This window comes from Amia ocellicauda, chromosome 9 (genome assembly GCF_036373705.1).
Source record: "Amia ocellicauda isolate fAmiCal2 chromosome 9, fAmiCal2.hap1, whole genome shotgun sequence".
NCBI classification, from domain to species: Eukaryota; Metazoa; Chordata; class Actinopteri; order Amiiformes; family Amiidae; genus Amia; species Amia ocellicauda.
In genome coordinates, this window is record NC_089858.1 from 25,346,124 (window position 1) to 25,365,563 (window position 19,440).

Consider the following 19,440-nt stretch of genomic DNA (forward strand, 5'->3'; position numbering starts at 1 on the left):
CTCTTACGATGGGTGGAAATGGAATCCCAATGGACATTAATGTGCAAGCATCTTAAATGGCTTCCAGCTTGTAATCATTTACAATTTCAAATATACTAATGATTTGTTATAGGTAAGTTGAAATGTCCAAAAGGAAAGCAGGTAACAATAATGTTCTAAGGACCAGGATAGTGAGGTCATGAAAAAGACTCTGATGCCATGTGTGTTTCCTTTTTTCGAATAGCATGGAATTGCATCAGTGTGCAAAAGGGGGATATTTCATATTCAGATATTTGTCCTGTATACGAGCCAATCCGACTCTGACACTTGTCCTAAAAGTGGCAGACATGTAGGCTTCAACACCATTCGACACCATATACACATCTGGTTTTGGTTAAATCGTTTTTAATAAATAAATATAAAAATAAATTAATCTCAAGGACAGAGATTTTAATGAGGTTTCCCAATCTACTAACGTGTACAGGTCATCCCAGTCGGAGAAATAACAGTACAGTTTAAAAACAGAGAAGACTGAAACAAGGAAAAGGTAGGGGGAAAGAGTGGACTTGGTGCAGGGTCCCACTGCTGTGTATTTCTACTTTGCTGTGTGGCTCAGCACATACAGAGCCCTGCTGTAATGCAAAGAGCCTGTGGTATAAAGATCAGATTTTACTGCGAGCATCTGCATCCTGCCCTATGTGCTGCACCAAGCCAAGTTATCAGATACTGCTGTGCTCTGTGCTTGGTATTGCACCACGCATATATTTTTGAAGATTGTTGCTATTTTTTTTATTTTAATGTGGTAGGCCACTGTTGTACCATGTTCTTCTTTAGGTTTCTCCGTTCCGTTGTTTGACGGCTGAAAACACAGTGTATTTGTCACACAGCAAAAATCCTCCTTCTAATGTTGAAACAATGTTATCTACACTCACCTCCCCTCTGAGAGAAAACAACTATAGTGTTCTGATCTCTGGAAGAATCAAATGAAACCCAGTCAGTTTCCCCCCCTTACCCCTTTGGAGCGAAAATAAGGTTTCTTCATGGGAGAAAAGTACAAATATCGATGGTTTCCAAAGTAAAACCCACAGTAAAACCCATTAAGTAACATTATTGGCCTCGTGGGATGCTACAGAGGATGAGAGCGGTGAGTGGGATTTAATATTAACTGACTATTCAAAACTGACAGGTACAAAAGGATATTTATGTAAATATCACAATTCTAGATTTATAAGTAAACTCAAAAACACATTTAGTATAAATTTCTTGGTATCAAATATGCAACAACGCTTGTTCTCACCTCACACAGAGAGCCAACCTTCCCTTCTCATATATTGTAATATAGCTTAGCAGTCAATGTAAATATAACCAGCATTTGCCTCCCCTGTCAATACATATCAGTCTTCTGTATAACCACCTAACATACAAGTCTCAATTTTGAATCTGTTAACATACAAGTCTCAGTTTTCTAGGCCTGGAAATGAAGTTTTCCATTTTACCATTTTTTATGTGACCCGGAGGAACACTGAAACCCATTTGCACTCAGAACATGCTCTGCGTTTTCATAAACATTAATTTTCTCTTTCAAAGTAACCTTTAAAGAGGCTAAATAACATGTGGAACCCACATATCAATCACATCTCACATATCTGGGAAAAGTGAAAATCCCATCTGTATGTTTTAGTGTCAAAGTAAATGAAAGGAATCGCCTTTGAATGAAAAGGTGATGTTTACCTGCACTGTAACACTTACTGGAAGATACTGGCATTTGTAAACATGATTGATACGGGGATGAGCATTCATGACACGTTCATAGTTGTATTCACTGTAGAGGCCTTAAACAGAAACAAATTAAAACAGAAAAAAGCCCACTGTTATTTCTCCAATATCCAACAAAACGCTCTTCAGGATATGCTTCTACTGCAAAAATGTTTTGGGGTCATAGGATTTAATCTTCCATAATTATAACAAATGACTAGATATTGCCTTTGTCCGTTAGATCTGCATATTTGCCTTAAAAGGCCTTATCATGCTCTTTGTTTTAAATTTCCTCACCAGGCACAACTCTACAAATTATGCGACTTTTTACTCTTTGAGTCAAATCTCTTTCCCTGCTGAAATCCAAGTACACTGCAGAATATTCAATATCTTACGTTACCAGGGCTTGCAGGCATTTTGAGCATGCATGGGGTTGTAAAGACTCCTGGTAAGCTTTACAAAGAATATTATGTATTTAAACAAATCGGTGTTCAGTCAGCTTACATTGGAAAAGCTATAGGGCTTTCAGATTACATAGGAGCATTGCAATGAGCACTTCAGGGGATGCATTCAGAGTTGCAGCATTCATAAATAATTGTCTTGATCTAAAAACCATTAGGGAGAAAGCATGGGCACAGTATGCAGATGAGTACAGTTGCTACAGTTTGCTTACTCCGGTTAGTCTGACCAGATCGCATCTGTAACTCCTGTCAAGGTAGTAAGAAGGATATATCGTTTTATTTTTTCTTTCTCTAGTATTATAGAAATTTAAAAATATGACTGTTCTCTGGGGCTTTCTTTAGTCATCTCTTATTGTTATATGCATGGTGAATAATCATTATCTAGTCAAAAGAATGGCATTTTCTTCAGACTCTCTGATAGCCTATAACACATGGCAGCAGTTAAACTGTCCGAATGGCATAAGACTCTCCTTGGAAGTGGGTTTGATCTTGAAGGACAGGGCTTTCTCACACAGTGGGAACTGCAGCAGCCTATCTCTCAGGTTGACATTTTTGGTTTTGGCCGGATCCACTCGGATCATGGGCTCCGGACCCATTTCGTAGTTGCTGGTGAGGCAAACACCCCCCCGACTGCAAAAGTCAGTCTCCTTCTCACCCAGAACCCTCCTGGATCTCTCAAAATGGGAGCTGTCCTCTCCCTCTCCCTCCTGGGGCCCCCACGGCTCCCTCTCCAGAGCCAGCATGGAGAGATTGTCTTTAGCAAGGGAGCTGATGCGCATTTCTGCATCGTTGCCCATGTCAACACAATGGTTCTTGATGAGGGTCCTCGGGGAGCTGGCAGCAGAGGGCACTTTGGGCTCCAGCCTGGGCAGGTTGTTGTTGTGCTCTTTCACAGGCTCCTCACTGGGGTCCATGCTGGTCATCCTGGGGTCACCTTGGCAGCACTGCACATTGACAAGGTGACAATCAACAGCACCTTCTGCTCTCTCTCTCGTCTCCTGTAGCATCTCTTTAATGCCCTCCGAACTCCTCTTGAGCTTGGTATGGTTTTCATCTTCAGAGGTTTGAAGTACTGGGTTCTCCGGACTTTGATCTTGCTTTGCAGTACCTGTCTCTTTATTAACACTCTCTTGCTCACAAGGGATTTCCTCTTTCTTGCCTTCTGTGGTACCTTGTGCATTAACCAGTACCTTTCCTGCCTCACACTGCCTCCGATCTTTAAGATCACCTACATCTGAAGATCCTTCTGTGAGCTGCTTCTTCTGGCATTTCATACTTATAACTCCACCACTGTCATCTCTGTCTAGAGGTTTGCTTTCCTGTGGTCTGCTCTCCTTTAGATGTTCTTCATCATGAGGGCACTGTTTCCCCTTATGAATATCCATGTCTTGACAACATATTATCTGTCTCTTGCCTTTTCCATTGCTTGATACTGCTTTTTTTCCCAGATATTCTACCTCTTGTTTATCTTCAAGGTGACCACAGCTTTGCAGCTCCTTGCCTCCAGCTTGTGTTCCTTGTACACACTGCTTGGTTTCTATCATTTCTTGACAACTTGGGCTTTGGTTAGCAACTTTGAGGACAGGAGAGGGTTCAACTGGTTTATTTCCTCCCAACTGATTGCTTTGGTTGTCTACTATCCAATGTATGTTCCTACACTCATTGGTATAGGGAGTGAAAGGAACCACCTCTTCCTCTTCCTCATCTTCCTCACAGATCTGCTGCAGAGCACGGACGTTCTTTGTAGACGGAAGCTCTCCTGCCCCACTGGACCTTAAGAGCAGGCCCATTTGCTGGCCAACTCCATGGTCACTGAAAAAGCTTCCTTCTTCCCTTCCAGCATGAAGCACCAGAGGTTTTCGGCCATCTGGTTCAGCCTTCTCAATGTTCTCGGGGGAGGCCTTGCAGGGCCCAAGAGATGAGGGAAGATTCTCAGATGTGTGGAGACCTTGCACTTCACAGGATGACTCTCGGGACCTGCCTATGCCCAAATCCAGTGGTTCAGAAAGAGGCCTCCTAAAGTAGGAAGAAAAAACTTGTGTTAGATGTGTTTGTTGTGCGCTAATTAAAAACAACAAGAAAGCAGCCTGGGTCAGAATTCAAGAATAGTTTAATTGACATGGAAAGACAGGGAAAGCCTATCTTATCCTGGCACTGAGATCTATAAGGCATATAAAACTAATAGGGCTATTTACCAGTCATGACCTACCTAACTATTCTAAGCTTGAGTTATTGCTCATTTAGTAGTTTGGAGTTAATTGGTATCCACTGGCTGTTCATGATAAGCATTCACATAGATGTCAAATCAAAATAGAATAAAATGCAAGACTGAATGAAGAGGAGGTGACAGGAAAATACCAAAATAAAAAAAGGTGCAGAAGTGTCCCTTACTGGTGCTGGCGTGGCTCAGTCCAGCTACACTCTGCCCTTGGGGCCTGTCCTGGGTGCTCCTGCTTCTCTCTCAAGATCCTCTCTGCCAGGAGGAAGTAGGTGGCAGTGATGTGGTTGTATCTATCGGCCTCCAGAGCTCTGACAAGCACAAAGGAGTTACACAGATTATATTCAGAATCTCACACAAACCTGTTCTCACCCTCTGCCATACAGAAACACACTCTAATTACAGTGTGTAGGTGAAAGTTATTTTAATGAGAGTTAGTGCGTGGCAGTAGAGGTATTATTGTGGAGCAGTAGGTATTTCATTACTAGCAGCACAAAAACAAGAAACATTTTATTATGCTAAAATTAAAAATGGCGGTTTTCATTGTTCACCCCTGTTCAATCCGGTTCTCATTATATATAATAATATAACAGTCCTTACAAAAGCCGAACAATGTCATTTCAGCTGAATTTCCAGAAGGCCAGCTGATACACCATAGAGGCCTATATATGACCAACCATACACAGACAATGCTGTGCTTAATGGTTGATGTGTATGTTTATATATTTTTTGCTACAACATTCGCTATGACATGTAAGAGGCTCACTCTTGGATGGTGTCCTGGTCCGCGATGTTTCCACAGGTCATGGCCTGGATGATGATGTCATGCTCCTCTTGGGACAGGCTCTTGTAGGAGGTGAGGGGCACTGCACTGCGGCTGGCCGGCGAGGGGTCAACCCCCTGCAGCCAGACATGACTCTCGATCTCCTCCAGGGATGCCCGCTTCCCAGGATCCCTCTGCAGCATCCGTGAGATCAGGCTGCAACAGAAAGCAAACAGCTTTACTCCTGGCTGTCCATGTATGAGAAGGGCTAAGTCTCCGTTGACATTAAATTCTTACTAGATACTGACTCAGATGTTGATGGCCAATAGTTGGGTATATGGTGGACAAAGACCTTCTCTGGACCATTTACTCATAAAGTCTATCCAACTTTTTTGATCGCCTCCAATGTATGTGGTTCTGCCCTTCTGTCTCTGTACTTCATTCAAAATGCTCTTTGGGTCCATCAGGCTGGTGGGTAATATTTCCTGTGGATTTTTAACCTGTTTTCCTGTGTATAAAAAACAACCCTGAGCATTAAGCAGTATGTCTAATCAAGAGCCACCGATGCTCCAATTTGTTCCACTGGCAAACAAAATTGCCAATGCATGGCTCAAATTCTAAAATTTTAAGTGTAAAATTAGTTTACAAACTGATACAATGCAGTGTGGAATGAATGTATAAACGCATTATTTACTACCCATTAACAAAAGACGATTCCATACAATTCACTAGAGGGCAGTAAAATCACGATGGTCAATCTCTTGTAAACAGAGCTGTTGGAGGTGTGCCATGATGTGTGGGGAAGAGATCATGCTTGCAGGGATTACAGTAGAAATGACTCTATTTGTTGCACAGACCCACAGAGCATTTAGATTTTTGCTTGTGTGTGTCTGTGTGTGTGGTGAAATGCATTTTGTTCATTGATAACTTTTAATCCTCAGTCACCAGTTAGAAGGTAGTTGTCCAGCTCATGAAAACTCAAGCCAGTTCCACCCCTAAGGAAACACTACAGTTTGTCTATAGATAGAGCTGTCTCTTGGTATTACTGTCAGGGTCTTAAATGGCTGTGTATTTTGGTGTATTGTTTCCCCCTTACATCAGTATTTTTCACATTGTTCCTACTCACAGGGTCTATATCTGGTGATCTCCCACCTCTGAACCAGTTTCACCGTGATAGCAGTCCAGAGAAGAAACCCTCAATTTGTAGTACAGAAGGCAGTCCACTGCTCTTTAAATCCCACGTTAAAAACAAGAAGAACAGATGTGAGGCAGGGACAGCCAGAAATAGCCACCGCCGCTCTGCGCAAGCTAACCTACATAAACATCTGGGAAAACTGGCTCAGTGGTGGATAAAACGTGCAGTCAGGCAAGCCAAGATTACCCGATATTAATATCTGCTCTGCTCTACGGAGAGAGTTTAATTTTATTTATTTATCACAGTAGACAATGCATTTACTTTCCAGGATCCATGCATTGTAGATAAAAACTGTTAATAAATGTATGTATGATTTATTTTCTTTCAATAGTATGCCGCCTCTTTAGAAGATTTTACTTGAGTCAATCTAAAATTATTTGAGTCAATCGAAAATATAAAAAAAAGACATCCACATTCAAGTATGCACTTAATCATTACCACCAGGAAATGCCCAGGAGACACAGATTATAATAGAAAACATGGTGCATTTTATTGTTTGTACAGACCTTTAATGTTCTGAAAAATTGGCAGCTTTTATCAGCTTGTGAGACCTACCCAAACTAACTGGATCCTCGTCCCAGAATTTTTAAACTGGGTGTCTTGTTCAAAGACACGCACGGCCTTTACTGCAGATGAACTTGTCAGACTCCTGTATTAATGTATATCAAGTTGGCCTAACACTAAGGGGTCCAGTCTGCCAATATGAGACATATCCAGAATGTCACTGGAAATTAAATTTACATTAATTCCAGCCAGAGGCTCAGTCATTCCTTTTCATGTCGTCTTATTACAAATTATGACTTGTGCCTTAAGAGGCCTAGTCTCAATCACTGTCATTTGTTTGTAAACTGCTTACAAATGCATGTTCATGTTCTTTTTCATCACTATCATCATATCAGCTTTTAAATGTAACACTCTACTTCCAACGATGCAATCAAAGTTTCCAACAGGGACACTAAGACATGTTTTTTTTGTTTTTTTTTTCACGGCTCTTGCTGGGGGATTAGTGCTCCTGTAACTTAGAGACAAGGTCCCGAGTTGCAGCCCTGCTGTCCCAGAGAATCATATGACCCGGTTCTCCCTACAGTGTCTAATCCTCCCAATCAGTCCGTGCCGCAGCAGATTATCCATGTGACTGCTTAGCTTCTTGCAGGTAAAATGGGGCTCGTGCCCTGCTTCTTTGAGTAAGCCTGGTGACGGGTTAACTAACAGCACTTGCCTTCTCAGCTAGGCAATAGTTTTCATTAAAACAAATTATAATCTCCTAAAGTCTCTTAACAATAATCTTTCTTTCCGAAAGAGAGGCCTTCCATTTTGTATTAAACCATTCAGCTCTGTAAGAAGCCAAAGCCCCCATTCTTATCTTTCCTTTTCACATACAGATTTATAATTTGTAAAGAAACCATACATATTACAAACAAGCAAAGACTGATACTTTAATAACTGTGTTTAATACACATTTCTTATATATTCTTAGGAAGAATCCTGAAGATGTGAAGTGAAAGGGTGTAATCATTTCCAAGTGAAAATTAGAGACTGTGGTACATTTTTAAACAATGGAATTCAGAGAAAAGACTCATTCCATTTTCTAATAAGACCCCTCATCAAAGAACCCTTTTATCTCCTCTTTACGCTCATCTCTGTTGTGTTCCAGTTACAGTCATGGGAAAGGGGTTCTATATTTAGATGTCTGCTTCTGATTTTCAAGGCCATCATTTACAGTACAATTACATGTTCTAAACACATTTCCTCAGGGAAGAAAAAGAGTGACTGAAACATTTTGTCTTTATAAGTAAGAGTGTATTTAGAAACAAATATATGTTCATGTCTGAACATTGAGTGCTTATTATGGCACAGGGAGGCTATTTGATAATCACAAAGTATGAAAATGTAGCGGGGGGGAGTCTGCTGACAAAATGTAAGTAAATATTAGAAGAGGGTATTTATAGTTCTGGAACACTCACTATTTTGTGCAAAAACTAATATAAATTTTGTAGCAGCATCTTGGATTTTCCCTGAATATTTTCACGACAAACATACCAAACTCATTTATTATGAGTGATTTGTATCACCAACATTTTACTAAAGGACTGTCCCTAAAAGGGGGCCCTATTTTATTCTGATATCAATATAGAGGTTGCCACTTGCCAGGAATCTCACTGAATCATCCAGAGTGGATGTTATTGATACACGTTTGTCTGCTTAGATCAACTTAATTCTTTTGTTTCGAATGAATGATAGCAATTACGTCTGATATAAATGTGACCAATTCAACATTTCAGGAAACCAAAACTTCACGTTAGTATAGAATATATTGGCAAGGCTTAGATTATAAGTAATTAATGGCAATAAACAAAAGGAAGAACAATAGTAGCAACAGTAAACTAGATCATGTGCATTTTTAGAATTGCTTTCCACATTCCTTGATTTTTGAAATCCCACAGAATTCTGCTTCAGTCTAAGAATTATTTAGCCAAATAGCTAAACCTTTGCCAAAAGCGTTACAAAACACTTGGCACATAAAAAATTGAGGAAAGCTCATTTAAATGATGAGTTTGTTGCAGACTGTTGTGGGAAGTCTGTTACGAGCCAACCGTGAAAACTGCTACAGCGACACATTTCCACGGCTTTTTCCCAATACAGATGTTCTCTACACATCTGTGTCACATATTCTGCCACCATGATATCATCTAATTTGGTACAAAACCTCAATATCTCTGAGCCTGTCACTTACCCTGGAAAGAATATAAACATATAGGTATAAAGATTAAAGTCTCGAGCAGGCGTTAAATTTGGTGCCGCAACATGAAGAGTCCTCTAGTGCAGCAGTCAATTCCCAGTGAAATTCAATGAGCTGTAACACGCAGCCTTAAAATCTGACGTGTGTGCCACATTTTGACATGATTTATACTGATGTTTATGTTTCACTGTGAGAGAAGAAAAAAGATTCCCCTTGGTTTGTTCGGCCAATTTTAAAACTCCTCTCAATATAGGAGGGGCGTCGCTAGACCCTATTTTTTCTAGACCTGTATTTTCTCCCAGCTCCCCTTAAAATAATACGATTAATAATAATACAATTATGAAGTAACAGCGTGGTGAAACAGTCCGAGAAACACCGTCAGCCCCCCGTCCCACTCTTACACCAGAATAAAACACAGTCAGCACCCCCCTGCGCTCTTACACCAGGAAAAACCTCCATAAGCCACTCACCCCCCCTCCCCCGATCCTAGACACCATTTCGAAGCCCCCCAAAAACTAGAAGTTATGACACATCCCCATAATAACAGCCCATGATCACCTTTTTGTGTTTTGTTATTAATTCCTCTTCCTCACACAAAGCAGCAATTGAAAAAATCTGAATACTGTCATCCTTTTCATGTGTGTTACTGTTTAGTCCAGTGCAAATATGACCTGCTTCCAAGTGCAGGGTTTTTGAGTCTCTCTCATTAAATTAGATTATATTCTCAGGGAGGGGGAATGTGAATAGGGATATGAATAATAATAGTTTTAGCCTTGGTAAACAGACTATTACTGTGGAAAAATACATAAGCAAAGCACTTGTCATTGTTCATTCTAATTTGACATTTTAGAGACAACAAAATTCTGATTAAAGATGATGTTGGAAGGCACACGCTATCAGATGAGCTTGTGGTCATGTGACACAAACCAAATGTTTTTAGGCTGCTTTATATGAGCTGGTATTGTACCCCAGGTGCTGTCTGCCTCCTTTTAGAAATAACACATCAGCAAATAAGGCTAATTGGCAAAATAATCCAAAATCAGAGCAGGTCACCAAACAGAAAAGTAAGCTAATGCCTGTCCCATAGCCCACTCATGATTACTATCCAAAGAGATGTGTTTATATTGCACTACAGTCTCCTGTTTGGAAGTAAAATCTTATCATGCATTAGAAGCCTGAGGGTGAGGCCTCAGATGAACTGATAACAGATGTGAAATTAATACGGAGATAAATTGAAATAAGGTGGGCTAAAAAGTAGAAAATGCTTTAATTTGTGTTGTGTTGTATAGCAGGGGCATCAGTCAGTCAGTCACTTAGACATTCACTAATTCAGTCAGTCAGTAATTCTGTCATTACCTCAGTCAGGCATTCAATAGTTCAGTCAATCTGTCGGTAACTTAGTGAGTCAGTCAGTCAGTCAGCAGTCTGAAACACTTACTCTCTGCACTCTTCTGAAATGTGGACGGGGACAGTGTACCGGCAGTCCATTATCATGATGAGCGTCTCACTGTCGTTGGCTTCCTGGAAAGGCGGCTGTCCGCACACCAGCATGTAGAGGATCACCCCCAGGCTCCAAATATCTGGAACGCACACACAAGAAAAGCACAGCACACACCGTTAGGCTTGCACTCTGGCTTGCCTTACTGCCGGCTGACACACACACAAAAACAACCAAGAGGGTGGAAAAAGGAGGGAATCAAGCAGTTTGGGGACTGAAGGGTCTGTTATGTAACTACGGAGAGGAACTGAAGCCACAACGTACACCCTCTAGAGTAACCTATTCGTTTATAATTCGTATGTCACTCTTCTTCTCATTTAGTTTGATTGTTTATTTATTGCTCTGTTTTGCTTTCTTCCTTTGTCAGCCAAATTGGAGCTGAAGAAAGGAAAGCTTTTCGAAGGGGAAATAAACACCATTTGCTCCATTTGCAGTACAGTACAGTGCTTTATCAGAAGGATGTCTCACCATTAAGTGCTCAGTGTTCATCACAATCACACAAAGTGACTGTGGACTGTGTATATGAAAATGCATTTTAGGTGTACATGTACACACTTATCCTTGAATATGAAGCCCATTCCATTGTATTCAAACACACTTACTGTGAAATAATTGTATCCTTCATTGCCATATTACCTTCCGTTCAAATCCTTTCTAGTAACCTATCCTGTAGAAAGCCACACATTATTTGTGTAACGAAATATTGCACCTCATCTCAGAATTCAATTCTGAGCTGCTTTTCTGCACTGATGCGACCCGGTACTTTGGGCACTCACAGTATGACCCTGATTTCACCACTGTGATTTACAGCCTTCCTGTAAGAAATTGGTTTCATAGATTCAAAGCCCACGCCTCCTTCAGCCATAGTATCAAATAGGAGGTTTAGTGTTTTGGACGAGTTCTCCACTGTTGGGGGTTGTATGTGTAATTGTAGCTAAAACAGCATGATTCCATTCAGCTGTTGAAAATATTGACGAGCAATCCCTATCACAGTTCATCACGTTATGTGTGTGGTATACTGCTAATATTTTGCTGAAGTCTTCACAACGAGAGCTTCAGACCATGCAAAATTAAATAATTAGAATAATACATCTTCTGCAATCAATACCATGTTAATAATCATAGTTAGCAGTTCTTGGAAAACGACCATTAATCTGGGAGCCAGTTGGCAGCTGCCAGGGGTTCAGTGTCTCTGTCTGGGTAGAGGGAAGTGAATGAAAAGCTGCCAATGAGAGACAAGAACAGACTGACCTTCTGTATTCACTAGGAGTCCCTTTGGAGAAAGGGCCCTTTTTAAGCCAATTGGTCCTTTTACGGCCTGTTGTTATTTGTGAAACCCCTCCGTGACTCTCTCCCTTTCCAAGGCCTGGATAATTAGGACAAAGGAGAGCTGCTGGCAGCTGAACAGGAACATCCTGCCGGTGGGAACAGTTTGTCTAAGCCAGGGAGAAAGCGGCTGCAGTCAATGTGTCACCACCTGATACAGTTAGCTAATGAAGTAACCAACACGCTAACATTCACTCTCTTCCTGTCGGTGTGCTTAATCTAGCGTAACAATGCCTGTTACATTCTCAGCCAACCATAGCTGGAAAGCTGTTATTAAATTAAGACATTTTTAAATATCACATAACTAAAGTGGTCATAGTAAGAGGATACAGATATGGTCTTCGGTCAGGTTTTAAAAGTCTGTGTGCCTGGGTTTCTGTACCATACAGCTTCTATAAGGTAACATATATATTTGTTTCAGATTAATACATGAACTAGAGATCTTTAGTCAGTTTCCCTCAATGCAAATGAAGATGGTTAATGCTCTTAAGACTTAAATACAATTTGCAAAGTCTAAACGACTGTGGGAAATGGCCAAACATCTCAATACGTAAACAAAAATACTGTGTCCTGTATGTGGAGCCTCATTTTAGGCCATCCTCCAAAACTTCTCTCAAGTTGGCAATGTACAAGCCAAAAATGCATCATGGCTCATTCCAGATACAAGTTGATCAGGACCCTAAGGAAATCAAACTTGAAAAGTAACATGAAACAGCTGACAGCTACACTGTAGGCATGGAGACATTTCAGTTACACTCTGTTATTTCTGTTCACGCAACCATGGACAAAAGGGAGTGCACCCCTTGTGAATAATAAAGACTGTCTTGTAAAGAGAAACAGAACTGCGTATTGCAAACTTTTCTCTCAGCAGTCTAATATCTATCTCCCTTTTGTGAGTTCATTGAATTTAATATTTTATCATTGATATGCAGTGTAAACAGAACACTTTTACAGGAATATGTTTTTCCAATACCTGATTAGTGAAAGTTTTATTTAAATATAATTCTGTTTTCTTTCTCTTTTTCAATGGCTCTGCTCACCAGTTAGGGAACACCCATTTGAGGAAAGGACAAACAGAGGGTGGCTTGATATGTGCCAACAAGCATTCCAGCTAATAACCCCAGCGTAATACAAATGACTCTTTATTTACCCTATAAAACACTCTCAGCTGGTTTTCCTTTACAGTACACCAACCTGTCACAGCTAAAGAGGCCTGGTTTGCTAATGGTGCGCTTGGCAGGTCCTCTGGTTCCCAAGCAAATAATCGTCTCCGTGTTCCTTCACGAGGAAGCGCACATCCCCGCCACTCCCTGCTCTTCAAGGCCCAGCCTTCCCCAGAGTTATGCAACAGGATGCCTCTCACAGAAAATTAAAAACCACAAGCTGCTCACAAGCACTTACTCTCACGGGTCACTGGGGAGCTAGAAAAGAACTCTTGGCACTCTCCATTCCAGGTTTTTTCTTTCCAAGCTGGATATGTTTCCTATACACACACGCGCACACACACACACACACACACACACACACACACACACACACACACACACACACACACACACACACACACACACACACTTACACATACACAATGCCAGGGCAGATGTGTTTTGGGATATTTCCTAACATACACAAACACATGCACTCTCGATCCACGACCTAACCCTAGACCAGCTGCTTTCCTGAGGAGAACACTGCTCTGCACTCAATCAAGAGAGGCACATCACCACCAACACAGAGCCTGAGGATAGGTATCTAAAGATAGCTTAAAAGTCAAATAAATTCAAATATTTCTATTAGCTTTAGCTTTATTAGTTTGCTCTTGGTTTGGAAATTGTGATTGGGAAAAACAAAAACATACATAGCAAGGGAATTATAGCAAATTAGAAGAATGATCTATGATTGGGGATCACCAATCATTTTATTTACTTTTTTTTAATAATTCTTATTAACATGTTGTGTTAAAAAATAATTATTACTTATAAAAACTACATTATGTCCCTTGTATTACCAATTTAAGCAATCTAAAAAGCTTACGTAACAATCAAAGCCCGTAGCTGGGTTTGTACACCTAGCCATTAAATTTGGTACTGATTCCCACTGAAAAGCTACCAGACCTGCTAGCTCTGCTTTAAACAGTCCGCCTCTGACTGTGATTTGCTTACATTGCTGCACTGGCCAGCCATGGTGCAGTAAGAAAGGAAAAGCTGGCATTTTATGGATATGGTACTGCAAAACTACACCTTTTCATAAAAAGGCATTGGATAATTTTGAACCTGTTCTTTTTCTTTTTCTCACATACACCTGAAGGGAGTGTTAATCCCCCCAAAAAGAAAACCATCAGTACTACTAAACTCTCCAGTTTGACCCTCTTTAACACAGTCTGGATTACGGTGCTGGTGTGGATGGAATCCAAAGAAGTTCAGAGATTTGCAGCCTAGACTGTTAAGGAAAACAGCAGAATATTTCCAAAGATGCGAAGTAAAGTGCAGAACATTGGTGGGCATTCAAAGCTAAGTCAGGTTAGGCTTTCTGAGTTTTACATTAGCTTATCTTTTCAATGTGTTCAGTAAGTAATGCTTTTACTGACAAAACAGGCCAACATAAGGCATATTTTTGTGTTTTATTGCTAGCTAGCAATAGCAAATATATATATGTTTGGCCGCCTACCAGTGGGGCAACAGTTTGTGTCTTTTCATGCTGCCATGGTTGTCTATCACTGCTGGAGAAGAGGGGCAGTTGCCCAAGGGATTCAATTCTATTGATTTGGAGCAAACCCTACATATGTAAATCAGTGTCTAATCCATTTGCAGTTTGTGTGGGTAAACGTGCAGGCTGTGCTTCAGGGTGCTTGACAATGTTTGGAAAATTCAAATCCAGGTTAGATCTGTTAGAGACTGCAATCTTCAATGATTGCTTGGAACTCCAAGCATTAGTAGGCTATAACAACAAAATAAAAAGTTTTGCAATAAAGTGGAGAGTGCTTTTATACAGAATAGAACAGAGATAACCTACATAGCAAACTAACACCCGAAAGCATGAAGCACTGCACTTATTTGGTTATTTTAAAAAATGCAAACAAGATTTTATCACACACTTCCTCTGAAACACGGCTGTCACTGAGATAAAAGTCTTGAATGGGTTGTTTTGCCAAAGGTCATAAAACGAAATACTGCTGCTTTTCATTTCTACAGGAGTACTGGGGAAACATTAGAGATTGAGTCTTTATTTCTGAAGGTGACATCAGAGGCTTTGGCAAATACTGTTTTCAATTGTCCCACCTTTCTTGCCCGATGGTCAGAGGTTTTTAGAGAGAGGAAGGCCAGGGAATCAGGAAACATCAGAGGCAGACACACTTGAGTTATGTTTATTCACAATCGCTCATTGCCCAAACAACTGGGTTATGTAATGCGAGCAATGCAGAATGGATCAGACAGCACTCCTCTGTCAAGGAGACTGAAATAAAAGGAGCTAAAGGGGCTTGATGTAGAGAGACACAATGCCAGCAACAACACTGAAATGAAGTTATTGTTATTGCTGTTCCACAATTCTGCTGTTAACATTATTTTTTAGATCATTTGATTGAATGGACAGAGAATGTTTGCTAATGATACCACAAGATTCTCTCGAACTTCCCTGAAAAGTATAAACCAAAAAATGGTTAAACCAAAAAATAGGAAGCAATGCTTTGTTTTAATCAAAGCATATTTGTTTTTATTTTAGGATTGGTTTAATTTTGAGTTCATACTATTGTATCTTTCAAGCTTTTTGGTCACCTTGTAACTGTATTTGTGGCCTACTGTATAGGAGAAGATGGATTTGGATTTCCACATTCCAGATTAACGTGAAGGAAAGCATACTTGAAAAGATCAGAACATGAAGCCCTGAATCAAGAACATCATCCAGATGTTATTTAAAGGATCCAACTCCATCTGTAGCTTCTAATGTGGCTTTGTAATTTGTCAATTCATCTATAGTAAGAAATCCCTTCTATCTTCATTCCTGATTGTTCTTCTTGTGCCTGACTTTATAGATATTATCCCTATTGCTGCTCAGATCAGAACTTTGCTCTGGAGGGTTTGGTGCACTGAAAAAGCCAAGGCTCAGTGGGCTAAAATTATTTCATTGAAAGCAATTGGTGGCCCTGATGGTACGAGGTCATCACGCAAAATGCAGAGTTTGCAAGCTTTCCTTCCCCCAAGGCATGCTGGGAGCCACATTAGATTACAAAGGTCAAATAAAGTCATGTCTACAGCACTAACCACCCCTGTAAAAAACATCAGTTTGCCTGCTGATTAAAATTAAGGATGCAGTCACTTAGAAGTACACAAAGAGGTTTTAATACTTTCCGGAATAATTTGAGGGTGCAGGAACAGTTTTTGAAGCATGCCAAGAAAAATACATTTCTTACATTCCTGTCACCTTGGAAATACAACCTTGTCTTGTTTAAAGGAAAAGTATGCAATGCTCACATTTCTTCACCTCTTTTTTGTACATTCTTAAACACATAAAACCCATTAGATCACAAGGACTGGGTATTTTATTCCACCAAAGCAGCAGACTCCAACTAAGCTGCCTCTCATGCCCTGAAAAGGTACTAAATCTGTCTAAATGATTCACTTACTCTTTGTTTCCCTTCAAACTAGCACTGCCAATTTGTAAAGTGAAGTTATAAATATCTCACAGTATCTTAAAGAGTATTCCATGTGTAATTTCATTAAAGAACTGGTAGGAATTTTTTTATTTTATGAAAACATATTTGACAATGGCAGAGTAAAAGCCTGAGGAGAATATTACCAGCTGCAACAATGGCCTCGGGAAGCCCCACCTCTGAGATGTTCTTTCTTATACTGTCCGGAATGAGAGGTTTAGAGGAAATCTACAAGACTAATCCCAGCTCTCAAAGGAGTGAGTTAAAGTAGAGACTGAAACTGCAAATGCTTTCTGTTGGAATACAATAGTGGCTCAGCACTCCAGTTACTCCTCTTTTACAGTGAAAGCAGCTCCCATCTGCCTACCAATGGCTGAATCGTGAATAGTGAGTTCCCTGCCCTGGATCACCCAGTAATTGCAGTCACATGAGACATCAGTAACTTCAGCTATTTTTAAGTTATTATTTTAATGATTATATACACATGGATGTGCGCCACACACAAACATTGCTGGGAGCTCATGACTGTAATTTTAATGTAAGCAATAGGACATTGTAGAGTGGTGGGCAAAGTTATTGCATTACCCTCCTTCCAGTTTCAGGGCATGCTTTTCCATCCAAGGAGTAGGCAGATGATGTCGGAGCTGTAACCTGCTCTTTCGGATCTGGATGCTTCCTCCCCCTCTCTAAATCAGGCCACTGGACGTGTTCAAGAACGACTCACACATGACATCCTATACCCGCACAGGAGCGCTGGGAGCCCACAGCACGCAAACCATAATGAAACCACGGGTAGCAGGAAAATCAATGGGGCGAGTCATCTAATGGCATGATCAAATGTCACCAAATCGTCGGGTGAAATGATATCACTGTTCTGTCGGCAGTGACTGGTTACCTCCTGCCTTGAGTCGTGAGGGGAGCAAGTGTTCGTTCAAAAGCATTTCCAGAGATTTCTAATTTAACAGCCTTTAAATCACGGAAGATAAATGCCCTTCCGCATCTGTCTAATCCTTTGCTCAATTGCCACTAACTCTGATCTTGATAGCTCGGTTTCCCATCAAGTTGTTACCTTTTTTCTTGGGACCCCTGCCATTGAATAAGGGCAGGATGAGCACAGCTGACTGAACTTACCTGCCATTTCTACCCCTTGTAAACTTGGCAATTGTCTTTCACAGATTTGCCATCTTGAGAATATCTTGGTACATTGCACACGAGGGATTAAACGGGAGAGGATTCATCAAATTCTGACAAAATAAAGATGTTATTTCAGTGTAGGCAATTGAACGCTTTGCCCTTCACATTCCATGCAGCCCATAGAGGCTGTCGTTCTGCATACAGATGATGGATGCATGGAAAACAAGACCGTTGGCTTTCCCTCGCCTTGAACATAGGTTGTCATACGGCTGTTGGATTCTGATAACGGCGAAACCTGGCTTTGATTGCATGAAAAGCATCCGTGGAGGATATTAAAATTCAAGCAATGACCCACAAACACACACCCACACAAACCCAGATGGACAGACACAAACAGACATCCACAAATCCTCATATCAACTATTTAAGCCCTGAAGGATTATGATGACAATCTAAAGCAGAAATGACTTTTTCCCTCTAATAAAGGAACTGATTCCATCTGCTCTTGTCTTTCCTGCTATCTGCGAAACGTTAACATGCTGACGGGCTCAGATACAGTGCAGTGCTGAGGACAAACAATACACCGTACAAATACAAGTACCACTACAAAGCAACCAGTCAAGTCAACTACAAATTCCAGTAAGAATGAAATCAATTAGGCCTAATCTCATTTCATTTTGAATTTAGTAATCATTTTCTATTTTCTATTTTCAGATATATACCCTTTTGTTAGTTTTGTTTTCATATTAATTTGACTGTTGTGTGGCTGAAAAGTAACACACATTTCTTTGGATACATTTGGTCAAGCTAATTTGACTTTAGTAGATTTATTATATGAATGCCTATGCTTTTTTGGTTTCCATTTTATTACCTATCTATTCATAATATGAAAAGTGTTTGGAAATGCACACTCAGCACAGCACCTCTGCTATTTATTATCCTTTGAATTGCATGAATTGAGCCATTACTCAATGTATTGACCTGTTAAAATAGAATCTTAATATGCTTTTTATATTTAATGGTGTTTTATGCTGCCTTTAATTATTAACATGAAACTTTCTATTTCTAAAGGAATAGAAAATGAAATAAATAAATGCCTAATACACAAGAATAAAGCATCTCAACCATTAAGGAAATCACAAATCCTACTGACATGTTCACTGTGGTAGGAAAAATTGTAAATGCTTCAATTAATGCACAGCGTGATTATATAAGTAATTATATAATGTTTTAAAAACAGTGCTGCATTCTTGAGTTCGCATTTTAGGATAATCAAGACGTGTGTTGCACTGGAGCAAGTCATAGGAGCAGTTTTTCATTAATTTACTTAATTAAAAAAAAAAAATTGCTTATATTGTAAATTGCTTTTATGGTGTACTATAAGGGCTGCTTTCTAATAACTTTGAAAGATGTTGTCACCACATTCCCACTTCCAGGGGTAGTGTTTGGAACAAGAAACAGGGATACATTAAAATAAATCAAACTCCCACTGAACAGCAGTTTGGTCCAGTTCAGGTTTAATGAGCTGCTGCCGCTCATTGTACAAATTGTACCAATTAAATAAAGCAGTAATATTTGTAATTGTATGTAAACTTTACTTGACCGCTTAATCCCATGATCTCAAAATAAGATGGAAAGCTAAAAACATCCATCATCAGCGGTAGATTAAAATGGGAACATGCATGGTTTGAAGCGTGAAATAGATCAGACAAGACATTACACG

At 40.1% G+C, this 19,440-nt stretch overlaps 1 protein-coding gene and 1 long non-coding RNA gene across 2 annotated transcripts in view; one reads left to right on the forward strand and one right to left on the reverse strand.

Annotated features, from left to right (window-relative positions):
* Window positions 1-367: 367 nt before the first annotated feature.
* Window positions 368-19,440, reverse strand: part of snrkb (SNF related kinase b) — a 35,515-nt gene continuing 16,442 nt past the window's right edge. Inside the window, exons 3-6 of the mRNA XM_066713847.1 lie at window positions 10,550-10,691; window positions 5,180-5,392; window positions 4,587-4,724; window positions 368-4,211 (exon numbers count right to left, since the gene is read on the reverse strand). Coding sequence (XP_066569944.1) covers window positions 2,618-4,211; window positions 4,587-4,724; window positions 5,180-5,392; window positions 10,550-10,691 — 2,087 coding nt within the window. The 3' untranslated portion in view covers window positions 368-2,617. The remainder of the gene's footprint in view (window positions 4,212-4,586; window positions 4,725-5,179; window positions 5,393-10,549; window positions 10,692-19,440) is intronic.
* On the forward strand, window positions 4,119-7,122 carry LOC136759045 (uncharacterized). The gene is made up of 2 exons (XR_010820004.1): window positions 4,119-4,216; window positions 5,216-7,122. It is a non-coding gene; the product is annotated as an uncharacterized LOC136759045 (long non-coding RNA).